General features: G+C 42.9%; 1 protein-coding gene across 5 annotated transcripts in view; it reads left to right on the top strand.

Moving 5' to 3' along the window:
* PCNX2 (pecanex 2) overlaps nucleotides 1–13,152 on the top strand; it is a 934,799-nt gene that overhangs the window by 154,251 nt on the left and 767,396 nt on the right. For all 5 annotated transcript variants that reach the window (XM_075862603.1, XM_075862600.1, XM_075862601.1 and 2 more), the window contains exons 6-7: nucleotides 4,054–4,184; nucleotides 8,312–8,399. In XM_075862603.1, the coding sequence (XP_075718718.1) occupies nucleotides 4,054–4,184; nucleotides 8,312–8,399 (219 nt within the window). The remainder of the gene's footprint in view (nucleotides 1–4,053; nucleotides 4,185–8,311; nucleotides 8,400–13,152) is intronic.

The following is a 13,152-nucleotide window of genomic DNA, read 5'->3' as shown; positions in this document are numbered from 1 at the left end:
AAAGCAAACATACGTATTCATGTTCACTACATACATATATATACTTGTACGCGTGTTTTCAAAATACAGGCATTCACACTCACTAAATACATGCATGCAAACTCTACACACAGTTAGGCCGGATTCACACGAGCGTGTGTGTTTTGCGCGCGCAAAAGATCCGTGTGTCATCAGCATATGGTGCGCGGCTGCATGATTTTCGCGCAGCCTGCATCATGATGACACTCTGGTTTTATGTTTACAAACAGAATAGCACGTGGTGCTTTTCTGTTTTCATTCATTGTTTTTACTGCTGTTGCGCGAATCACGCGCGGCACCCGGAAGTGCTTCCGTGTGCCGAACGCGATTTGCACGCACCCATTGACTTCAACGGGTGCATGCTGCGCGAAACACGGCCAAATATAGGACATGTCGTGAGTTTCACGCAGCGGACATACGCTGTGTGAAATTCACTGACAGTCTTAACGGTCCCATTCAGTAACATTGATCCATGCGACGCGCATTAAAATCATGCACGCACACGGATGTATTATACGTTCGTGTGAATAAGCCCTTATGGTATGTTCACACGCAAACTCAAAAATGTCTGAAAATACGGACCTGTTTTCAAGGGAAAACAGCTCCTGATTTTCAGACGTTTTTTAAGCCACTTGCGATTTTCACAGCGTTTTTCTCAGCGTTTTTCACGGCCATTTTTGGAGCTGTTTTCAATAGAGTCTATGAAAAACGGCTCCAAAAACGTCCCAAGAAGTGACCTGCACTTCTCTTTCCCGACCGTTTTTTTACGTGGCCGTTTTGTAATACGGCCACGCAAAAAAATGGCCCGTCGGAACAGAACGACTTTTTTCCCATTGAAACCAATGGGCAGATGTATGGAGGCGTTATGCTTCCGATTCTTCAGCCGTTTTTTGTGCGATTTTCACGAGCGTCGCACGGACCTATATTAGTCTATGGGGCTGTTCAGACAGTTGGGAGATTTTTACGCAGCGTGAGTCCGCTGCGAAAAACTCAAGACATGTCCGTTCTTTGTGCGTATTTCGCGCATCACGCACCCATTGAAGTCAATGGGTGCGCGAAAATCACGCGCACCACACGGAAGCACTTCCGTGGGACACGCGTTATTCGCGCAACAGCAGTAAAAGTATGAATGAAAACAGAAAAGCACCACGTGCTTTTCTGTTTACAAACATCCAAACGGAGTGTCATAATGATGGCGGCTGCGCATCATACGGGGCTGACACATGGAGCTGTTAAGTGCCTTTTGCGTACGCAAAATGCAGCGTTTTTTGCGTGCGCAAAACGCACACGCTTGTGTGAATCCCCCCTAACACTCATTCTCTACCCACAGGCACGCACAAATTCCCACTTACTAAGCATTCACACACATTATTTACACACAAGCATGCATACTCATAACCTACAGGCACACACACATGAACGGTCATGTTGATGTCCACACTCATGATGTGCCCTTACCTCTTTCTTGGGGATGAGGATTAGTGCGTGTAGCAGACAGCTCAGTCACTTTATTGGATGCAGTGCTGTGAGTATCATCATAGATTAACAAGATAAAATTTTAGCTAAGAATATAGCAAACAGCAAAGAAGTTTCTAAAGTTTCAAATGGCTCCGACCACTGCATAGCGACCATTCTGCAGAACGGCCGCTATGCAGTTGTTGGAGCCATCTGCTTCCGACAACAACCACGGCTTACCGTTCAAAACATCTGGCGCCCGGACGCAGCCGGAGTGGCGGATTGGTGCGGGGTGCGGGTGTCGGACCCGCACTGATCATATACTGATGACCTATCCTGGGGATAGGTCACCAGTTGCCGGTCGTGGACAACCTCAATAACTCTTTCAGGACCAGACTAATTTTCGTTTTTATGCTTTTGTTTTTCCCTCCCCATCTTCAAAACGTCATAACTCTTATTTTTTCGTTGTCACAGCCATATGAGGGCTTAAATTTTACGGGCCAAATTGTACTTTCTAATGGCACTATTTAATATTATATGTGATGTACTGGGAAGCTGGAAAAAAATTCAGAATGGGGTAGAATTGGATAAAACAGCAGTTCTGCCATTTTCTTATGGGTTTCGTTTTTACGGTGTTCACTGTACGGTAAAAATAACACGTTACCTTTATACTGCGGGTCAGTACGATCACGGTGATACCAAATTGCTAGAGTTTTTGTTATGTTTTAATATCTTAAAAAAATGTGGAACATTTGAAAAAAACAAAAAAATGTTTGCATTGCCATATTGTAAAACCCGTAACTTTTTTATATTTCTGTGTATAAGGCCTTATTCACACAAACGTGTGCAAAAAACGCTGCGCTTTTTGCGCGTTGCAGTTCCGTGTGTCATAAGTGTTTGCTGCGTGGCTGCCTGATTTTCTCGCATATGCCATCCTTATGACACGTGGTTTTGATGTTTAGAAAAATAAATGAAGGAAGTGGTTTTATTTTTTCCTTCATGTCTTGATCTACTGTTGCGCGAATCACGCACGATTTTCACGCACCCATTGACTTCAATGAGTGCGTGATGAGTGAAAAAACGGCCAAGTATAGGACATGTCGTGAGTTTTACGCAGCGGACATATGCTGCGTGAAAATCACGGAATGTCTGAACGGCCCCATTGACTAACATAGCTGTGTAAGGCTTTCTTTTTCTATGGGGAAAGATCTAGTTTTTATTTATACCATTTGGGGGAATGTCTGACATTCTAGCAATCTTCCTATGGCAGGGCTCCCTGATGCTATAAGAATATACCGCCTTCCGCAATCTCGCCGCGCAGGAGCCGGTGACCGGCACCATTGTGAAATTGAAAGTGATAACTCCTCAGATGCCGGTGGTCACATCTGACCTCGGCATCTTGGTGGTTAAATGCTTGTGATCAGAGATTTATTACAACATTTTATCAAATTGCCACTAGGTCAAAAAATTACCCTATTCTAGCACCACTGTTCTGAAAAGTACTATAGCATATAATTTAATACCCAACATTTATCTTTTATTGTTATACACTAATAAGCGTAATAATTAATTAGAACGCTGTTGGGTTTTTAACTCACTTTAAGGCCCTGTTCACACAGAGTTTGTTGACACGTTTTTTGACGCGGAATCCGCGTCAGAAAACGCGCCAAAAAACGTCCGAAAAAGCCTTCCATTGATTTCAAAGAAGCGATATGCCCCATCTTCGGGACATCAATGGGAGGCAGAGAAAGCGTTTTTTGCTGCGTTTTTGCCCGCGGCGCTCAATGGCTGCAGGCGAAGAACGCAGCGAAAAACGCGGCAAACAGTGTGCAGACAGATCAAACTCTGCCTCAAAATTCCAGTCAAAATTTTGAGGCAGAATTTTCTGCCTGCAAAAAACTCTGTGTGGACAGGGCCTTAGGCTTCTTAATGTATAGGAATAGGGTTATTTCTTGCCTTAGTGGCAATATGATAATATAGGATATAAGGAAGAATATCCTTCCATATGTCTCATAGACTATGATGGAATGTGACCACACATGTGCAAATGGAGGATACAGGTCATGGAATGGAATTTACAGCATTTATATGGAGTCAAGGGCCACATCTTAGGTCCCAATAAGGTATTAGGTTTACATCCAATGGGTTACATAATAAAATTAATGACATTACATTATCTCTGGGTGCATCCCAAAAAGGTGAGAAAGCACTAACTAGCATTTTTACTATTGTGAATTTGAAGGCCATCATTGATAATGATGAATAAGCCGCATTCCAGAGTTGCTGGTTCAAATGTAGCAGTGCCAGGTATAATTTTGCTATTTCTGTAGAAGCATATATATGACTCAGCTCATGCCATAAATTAAGCAAAACATGTAATATAGCAGGATAGACAGCCACATAATAAAAAACTTCTGCAATTATAGTACCATATGTTTAACTATGCAATACCAAAACCTTTGCCATTTAGCTTGAAATTGCAGGACCTAGGCCTGCAATTTTCAGATATTTAAAGTATTGTTTAACAGTTTTCAATATGTAGTTTACTTTTCTGATTCAAAATTATTTCCATTAATAAAGTTGCCAAGTCCACAGAAGAAAGATCATCTATGAAGTGACAAGCATTCATTCATCACAACAAGATAGTACTGTGTTACAAGTCCTCTGTGGAACGTCTGCCTCCATACAGGAAGACACACAATCAAGCAAAGGTGAGTCTGAGATACTGAAATACCATTAGGGTATGTTCACACGATGTGTTCTCCGACGTAATTCGGGCCGTTTACAATAAATACAATATGTAATTAAGTACCTGGAGACTTGTGCTGATGTCCTACCACTTTTTTGATAATCAGTATTGTAGATACTGTATAATTTTTTTGTGAAACAGCAACACCCAGCATATCCTTACCATTGTTCAGGCTATACTGGGAGCTGCAGTTTTATGCCGTACAAACTTATATGGCAGGAGTTATACTGAATTTGCAAATGATCTCTGTACTGAGCTGTGTTTGTGCTGTATATATGTACTGAGCTTGATTCTGGAGTTATATACAACCAAGCTCAATACATATATACAGCATGAAAGAGAAGCTCGGTACGTATATATAACTCCAGAACTAAGCTCTGCATATAAATACAGCACCAAAACCAAGCTCAGTACATATATACATTGTAAAAACAAAGCTCAGTACATGTATATATGTATTGGGCTTGGTTTTGGTGCAGTATATACTAGTATGCATTGAGCTTAGTTCTGGAGTTGTATATATGTACTGAGCTTGGTTCTGGTGTTGTATATAGGTACTGAGCTTCGTTTTAGTGTCATATTTATGTATTAAGTGTTAGGAAAACACCTGTTCCTTTAAGGTTGCTATGAGAACCTGTCTAGCATCTGGGCGGTTCTTCTTTTTCTTTGAGCCTATCTCTCTTCTCTGTCCTTCTGCCAATCTGCTGTGGGCTTGTACTTATACCTGTCTCTTCCCTCCTGTCTTTGCTTGTGAATCTTGCTGTTTCCTGGTTCCTGATCAAGCTCCTGACTGCTCCTGCATTTCTGATTTCTGTACCTCGTGTATACTGCCCTTGGCTTGTCTCTCGTTAACCCTTTGCCTACCAATTCTGATTATCCGCTCCCAACTGGTTTTGACCATGGCTTGTCTGATTACCTCTACTCTGTTTCCGAACTTTCAGTTAACCTTCTGGCTGTCTGGTTTCAAGCTCAGGTTTGCCTACGCTCTTTTCCAAAGTTAAACTCTGCAGAGACGACCTGGGTTCTAAGCAGCAAAGTCCATCTCACCTTGTGGTCAGCTCTGGCGAATACCTTTAGAATAGCCTTAGATTCTGTTGACCAGAGTGGATACGGGTTAGAGGTTGTGGGTTTACTTGCACGCTCTCTCCCACCATACTCCAGTAGCCTTGAGGTATCGCTCCACTTGCATTTGCATAACATTGAGATTTGTTCTGGTTCTGTATTTATGTACTGAGCGTAGTTCTGGTGCGGCATATATGTACTGGGCTTGTTTCTGGAGTTTTATGTATGTATTGAGATTGGTACTGGTGTTGAATGTATGTATGTATGTATGTATTGACCGATGTTCTGGTGATGTTTTTATGTACATAGATTGGTTCTGGTGTTGTATATATGTATTGAACTTGGTTCTTGTGCTGTATTTATGTACTGAGCTTGGTTCTGGTTTTGTATATATGTACTGAGCTTGGTTCTGTAGTTGTATATGTGTACTGAGCTTTGTTTCGGTGCGGTATGTGTTGTGCTTGGTTCTGGTACTGTATACATGTACTTAAGCTGTACTTATGTACTAAGCTTGTTTCTGGTGTTGTTTATATGTACTGATCTTAGTTCTGGTGCTGTATTTATGTAGAGAGCTTGGTTCTGGTGTTTTATATATGTACTAAACTTCGTTCTGCTTTTGTATTTGCATACTGAGTGTCACGATGCGGGGTGTGGACCCACTGGGCCGTACCGCGTAGCGGGAAGGCAGCTGGCCAACCAGCTACAATACAATGTCTATAGTCCAGAAAGGGTACCTGTGGCAATGTAGACAGCGGTGATTCAGGCTAAAGATGAGGCTCCGGCAGCAGACAGACACCCGGCGGGTGTGACACAGTAGATGCAGTGGAAGACACAACTCGACTTCAACTCTAGACAGCACAGAGGCAAGATAGCATAGGATACAGGGTACAGGCAGCAGGAACAAGTAACACTGGGAACTGGAAAACACTAGGAGACCATTTGCAAGACAAACTTTAGGTAACACAACAATGCTCAGGCAATGATCAAGAGGGCATAGCACTTTTTATAGTCCAGCAGCATTCTGGGCTAATTGCAGATTCACTGCAACTGGATGCGTACTGGCCCTTTAAGGCCGCGCACGTGCGGGCGCACGTGCCCTGCGGGGGCAGTCTCTGAACCAGGAAGTGAGTGCCGGCGCCTCTCAGGAGTGAGATGCCACCGAGAACTCACACGTCCATGGCCGCGGCCGTCAGAGGGTAAGTCAGAACGACGGTCCGTGGACATAGACGTTACACTGAGCTTGGTTCTGGTGCTGTATATATATGCACTGAGCTTGGTTCTCGTGCTGTATATATGTATTGAGCTTTGTTCTGGTACTGTATATATTTACAGAGCTTGGTTTTGGAACTGTAAATATGTACTGAGCTTGGTTCTGCGGCTGTATTTTATTTACTGAGCTTGGTTATGACACTGTATATATGTACTATGCTTGGGTCTGGCACTCTATATATGTACTAAGCTTTGTTCTGGTGCTGTATTTATGTACTGAGCTTTGTTTTGGTGCTGAATATATGTACTGATCTTGGTTCTGGTGTTGTATTTATGTACTGAGTGTAACGTCTATGGCCGAGGGCCGTCATTCAGACTTCTGACGGCCCCGGCCATGGACATCTGTGTTCTCGGCGATATCTTCCTCCAGGGAGACGCCGGCACTCACTCCGGGCCAGTACGCGTCCACCTGTCATCTCTCAATAATTAGCCCAAATGGCTGCTGGACTATAAAAAGGGCTCTGCTCACTTGATCCTCGCCTGTGTGTTGTTGTATACCTACGTTTGTCTTGTAAATGGTCTTCCAGTGTTTTCCCGTTCCCAGTGTTACCCGTTCCTGCTGCCTGTATCCCGTGCTATCGTATCTACAGTGAGAGTCGAGTTGTGTCTTCCGCAGCATCTACTAGCCATCAACAGTGAAAGTCAAGTTGTGTCTCCGCTACTGTCTACATTGCCTCAGGCACCCGTTCTGGACTATAGACATTGTTTTGTACCTGTTGGCCAGCTGCTACCCCAATGGGCCCAACCCCGCGCCGTGACACTGAGCTTGGGTCTGGTTCTGTATATATGTACTGAGCTATGTTTTGGTGCTGTGTATGTATATATATATATATATATATATATATATATATATATATATATATATATATATAATGAGCTTGGTTCTGGAGCTTTATACATGTACTGAGCTTCGTTCTGGCACCGTACCTGTGCATTAGCTGGGAGATTTGTCACAGGTTACTTCGCACGCTACACTGTCTTCTACCCTTCTCACAATACAGAGCCTAACTAAATGGACTGAGCACCCTTAGGATATTGAATGTGCGCATACAGGTCTTTACATAATGGGTGACTTTAATATAATGAGTGTGGGTAGGTAGGTAAAAAACGCTTATGTAATTATATACATAGTGTGGAAATCCAGTTAAGCATTCTGGACAAGGAATTTCTTTATTTAGAGACCACTTTAATATAGGGTGTATTTAGAATATTGTAATTCATTTATTTGATTATTAGAATCATTTTCCATGGCGCTATACACCGCAACACCCCCCCCCCTGCCGTGTATGTCTTTGTCGGCAAAACAGGGAACCTGCTGTTACAAATTTTAATCCCACTGCTGCCATACCTCCAATTGAGTTGTATAGAGGGGCAGCGTGCATGTTCGACTACCGCACAGACAATAATAGGAGGCTTGGAGAATTAGGGACAGGGAGGCTCTGTTCATAAAGCTAGAAGCAGTGGTAGATGACTCCAACTCCTGGACTAAGTTTGGAGGGTTTGTGGTCAATAGGGGATGGAAGTCAGATTATTTGAAATAAAAGGGTGTCAATTTGCCTACATTTTGGGAAAGGAGACTTTTTGTTGGGGAATTAGGCTTTGAATTGTTGTTCCCAATCTGTACTAGATATTCAAATTAAGATACCATAGCAATGTGAAAACTTTGCCTTATAGATGGTATATATCTTGTAATTTTATTTTTTTGAGGACATTCCCTAGATGTGTGTTACGTAATATCAGTTTGCTTTTCTTTCACAGAAAATAGCAGATCATGTTTCTTGATGGATGGAAATCAGAGTGCAGAGCACTGTGAGAAAATAAAGCCTAAGTGTGCCTCCATATCTGAGTAAGTAGTTCATTGTTATTTTGCTGTTAATACTTGAAGAAGCACTCCCACAATTGTTTTTTCGTTTTTGTGCCATTTGTAAATACGATAGCATACATGATAATGAGGTTAAAAATACTAAGTGAGTACTTTATTTATTATTTTCAGCCTCGGAAGTTAGTTTTTCTATTCACCCACATCAGAATCTTATAGTAACGAATAGAGTAACCAGCTTTCGGTCCACACATTAGACACTGTAGGCTTCGGCTAGTCAGATTGGGGTTCACGTGGTCCAACGGAAGGACCAAAGGAGGCTAAAAATAGATGAGTATTTTTAATCCCAGTATAATGTATGCAATCACATTTACAAACGGGAGTGCAAACAAGCAATTTGCGGGAGTGTTTTTTCAAAGGAGTTTTTCCATAAATTTTTTTTAGCACCTAACCACAGGTTAGGTGATAAATATCTCATTGGTGGTGCTCCGACCACTGGGACCCCTACCGATCACGAGAACGGTCTTAACTTGCTGTTCCTGGGAGCCCCACAGGAATGGAGCGTTAGTGCGCATGCTTGACTACCGCTCCAGTCATTTCTTTGGGGTTGCCGAGCGCTATCTTCGGCAGCCCTATAGAAATGAATGGAGCGGTGGCTGAGTATGTTCACTACCGCTCTATTCCTATGGACCTCCCAAGAACGGCAACGTAAGCCCGTTCTCGTGATTAGTGGGGGTCCCAGCAGTTAGATTCCCACCGATCAGATATTTACCTCCTATCCTGTGGATAGGTGATAAATATTGATTATGCGAAAACCCCTTTAAAGTGTTAATCCCAGCTTTCAAAGTTATGACATATCGTTAGGATATTCCATGAATTTGATTGGTGGGGATCCGATCTCTGGGACCCCTACGATCCTGAGAAAGAATTGAACAATGACATTTCTTAATAACACAAAACCTATTTATACAATTATGATACTGGATTAAAAAAAAAATATCTTTAATTCTACCCTTCTCACTGCTGCCATACATTCCCATTTTTTTTAACCCCTTAACGACATCCGATGTACAGTTACTTCGCTCAGGGCAATAAATTCCAGCAACTCAACATAACTGTAAGTTGTGGTGATTGTGAGGGCTCAGAAGCTGAGCCTGCACCATCACCAGTGGGTGTCAGCTGTATATTATAGCTGACACCCTGCTGCAAGGCCAGGACCAGAGCTAGCCTCCGATCCAGCCTATTAACCCCTTAGATGCAGCGCTCAAAAGCAAGCGCTGCATCTATGGGGTTACTAACCGATCAGTACCCCCGCGACATGATCACAGGGTTACTGGTGGCTGCTTTGGCAACCGGAGGCCTAACAATGGCCTCCTGTCTGCCATGAAAGGAAGCCTGTTAGGCCCCGCATGGAGACGGGGCCTAAAAGGCTTCCAGTTGCAAAAAGAAGATGGTGCGGGCTCAGAAGCTGAGCCTGCGCCATCAGCCGTAGGTGTGAGCTGTATGTAACAGCTGAAACTCTGCTGTAATGGCAAGAAAGATCAGATCCCTGCCATTAACCCCTGAGATGCCGCTATAAAAAACGATCACGGGGGTGCCGATGGTTTCTATGGCAGAGGCCTAACAATGGCCTCCTGGTCTGCCATGTACGAAAGCTCATTAGGACCCCGTCCGGAGGCGGAGCCTAATAGGCTTGCTGTCAGTGTATAGCTAACAGCTCAAGTGCATTGCAATACGTGGGTAGTGCAATGTATTAGAATAAAGATCAGAGGTGCAGGACTTCAAGTCCATTAGTGGGACAAAAAAAATAAAAAGTTAAAATAGTTTATAAAAATGTAAAGAAAAAGTTTAAAAAGCAAAAACTTTTTTCCTATAAGACTTTTTTTTATAGTTGAAAAAAACTAAATGTTTAAAAAGTACACATATTTGGCATCAGCGCGTTCGTAACGGCTCAAACTATAAAACTGTAATGTTATTTTTGCTGCACGTAGATCACAGAAAAAATAAAAATAAAAAACTATGCCTGAATCGCTATTTTTTTGGTCACCACTCCTCCCAAAACATAGAATAAAACGTGATCAAAAAGTCATATGTACCCCAAAATAGTACCAATTAAAACTACAACCTGTCTCTCAAAAATCTAGCCCTTATGATTTCGTCCGTAATTGCAGACCGAAATTACGGACCCATTCATTTCTATTGATGACGGACACCTTCCTGTATATTTGCAGGATGGTGTCCAGGCCGTAGAAAGAATCCGCAAAAGATAGGACATGTCCTATCTTTTGCTTTTTACGGTCCGTTCTCCCATACTTTGTATGGGAGCATAGGCCGAAGATGCAGGTGGCCGTCCGCAGCCGCCAGCGGCCTGCCGTGCCCGTAATCATGGCCATGTGCATGAGGCCTTATACAGCTTTTTGACTGAAAAATAAAAGTTATGACTCTCAGAATGGGGCGCAAACGCTGCAAAACATGAAAAAACTATTTATATAAGGTATCGTTGTAATCGTATCGACCAGTAGAATAAAGTAAAAATGTAATTTATAGCCCACGGTGAACACTGTAAAAAAAAAATTTAAAAAAAATCAAACATTACCAGAATTGCTGGAGTTTGGTCACCTTGCTTGCCTAAAATTTGAATAAAATGTCATCACAAAATCGCATGTACCCCAAAATTGTACCAATAAAAACTGCAGATTGTCCCGCAACAAATAAGCTCTAACACAGCTCCGTTAAGAAATAAATAAAAAAGTTATGGTTTTCAGAATATGACGACACAAAATGTGCAGAGTGTGTTCTAAAAGCGGGTAAGATTGGGCATAATTTATTTAGTGCGACACTGGCCACACATCTGTGGATTATTATTTATTTACCACATTATTATACCCTCTTATTATGCCCTGATGTACTCTGCGCAGCTTACATATGCCCTAACATTATAAACTGAAATATAAGTAAAACCACAAAAAGAGCTACTACCAAGCAAAATCTGCGCTCCAAAAGCCAAATGGCGCTCCCTCACTTGGGAACCCTGCAGTGTGCCCAAACAGCAGTTTATGTCTACATATATGGCATCGCCAGGGGCATCGCTAGCACCAGGCCTTCGGGGCCTGATACCCTGTATCCCCGGCGACTGTCACATTCGGGTCGCAATATATAAAAGTTACTATAGTAACTGGGGCCTATGTAATAAAATACACAGGCCCCTGTTACTATAGTAATGACACATACTTACCCATCTTCCTTCCTGAGCGCAGCGGAAGTCCTGACGCCTTCTCGAGTTATGACGTCACGACGCTGTGCACCAAGGATGGCGTCACAACGCTAGATGGTGTCGGAACATCTGCTGCACCTGGAGCTGAAGAGGAGGGTTAGTGTAACGTTACAGTCTGCTGGGGTCCTGTATCTAAGTCTACCGCTTAAGTAATGGCCGTTGACTGATAGACAGCGTTCATTACTAAGGCGGGGCTTAGTGTTAGCCGGTGTAGAGGCTAACACTAACCCCCATTATTACACTGGTACCCACCCCCACCAAGGGTACTGAGAAAAACTGGGTACGATCTGTAGCGATGGTCAGGCACTGGGGCCACCGCAGGCTGGTATTATCAGGCTGGAAAAAGCCAAAAACAGTGACCCTTCCCACCCTGGTAAAGCTAGCCTGCTGCTGTTGTGTTGTATATGGGTGTTTATAAAAATTGGGGAGACCAATTTTTTAAATAAATAATTGGAAAAAACGACACCCCCCCCATTTTTCATAACCAGCCAGATACAACATAGCAGCAGCAGCCTAAAATTACCAGGGTGGGAAGGGCCATTCTTTTTGGTCTTTCCCAGCCTAATAACACCAGCCTGCGGCCACCCCATTGCCCGACCATCCTACAGATGATCGGGTACTGCATCGTACCCAGCTCTTCCCAGCACCCCTGGTGGCGGTGGGTACCGGGGGTAATAATGGGGGTTAGTGTTAGCCTCTGCACCGGCTAACACTAAGCCCTGCCTTACTAATGAATGCTGTCAATCAGCCAGCAGCTATTAATATGACAGTAGTAATAACATTTAAAAAAAAATACAAGGACTTAAAAATAAAATTGTATTGAAATAAAAAGAAACACCCTCATTAACCATTTTATTGAGAATAAAAAATAGCCATCATCAAAGCAGTTCTCGAATCTGACGTAGTTCAACAGCCGAACCTGTAAAAAAACACAAACACACAAAAAAAAAATTAGTAACACAATTATTATACTTACCTTTCCTGGGTCCAGCGTTGGAGCTGCAATGTCAGCGAGCTGGGCCCTATATCTAAGCCTATCATGTGTGATACTGTCTGCTGAGCCACTGTATCTAATCCTATCCTTAGCTATAGGATCAGAGTGCTACAGATATGCTGTCTCAGATTTATATACACACATACATATATATATACACACGCACACACATTTTTTTGGGCGGTGGACGTATGTTAGTACAAGGATACTTACTGCTGGGGCCCTTTATCTAAACCTATTATGTGTAATACTGATTGCTGGGGCACTGTATCTAAGTCTATCATGTGTGATACTGTCTGCTGACTCAAGGTGGGTATGCGGGATTACCTACAGGGGACTGCATGGCACTGTCTACAAGGGGATGTATGGTAGGGGACTGTGTGTGGAACCATAAAGGGGGGTTGTGACACTATATACAGGGGGCATTGTGTTGGGAACTCTCTACAGGTGTCTTTGATTAGATCCCCGAGACATAACTATGCTTGGGTCCCCAGAAATGCCAAATTTGGCCT

Source organism: Rhinoderma darwinii, chromosome 4 (genome assembly GCF_050947455.1).
Source record: "Rhinoderma darwinii isolate aRhiDar2 chromosome 4, aRhiDar2.hap1, whole genome shotgun sequence".
NCBI classification, from domain to species: Eukaryota; Metazoa; Chordata; class Amphibia; order Anura; family Rhinodermatidae; genus Rhinoderma; species Rhinoderma darwinii.
The sequence above is the reverse complement of the archived record's forward strand: the minus strand, read 5'-3'. Positions and strand labels throughout refer to the sequence as shown.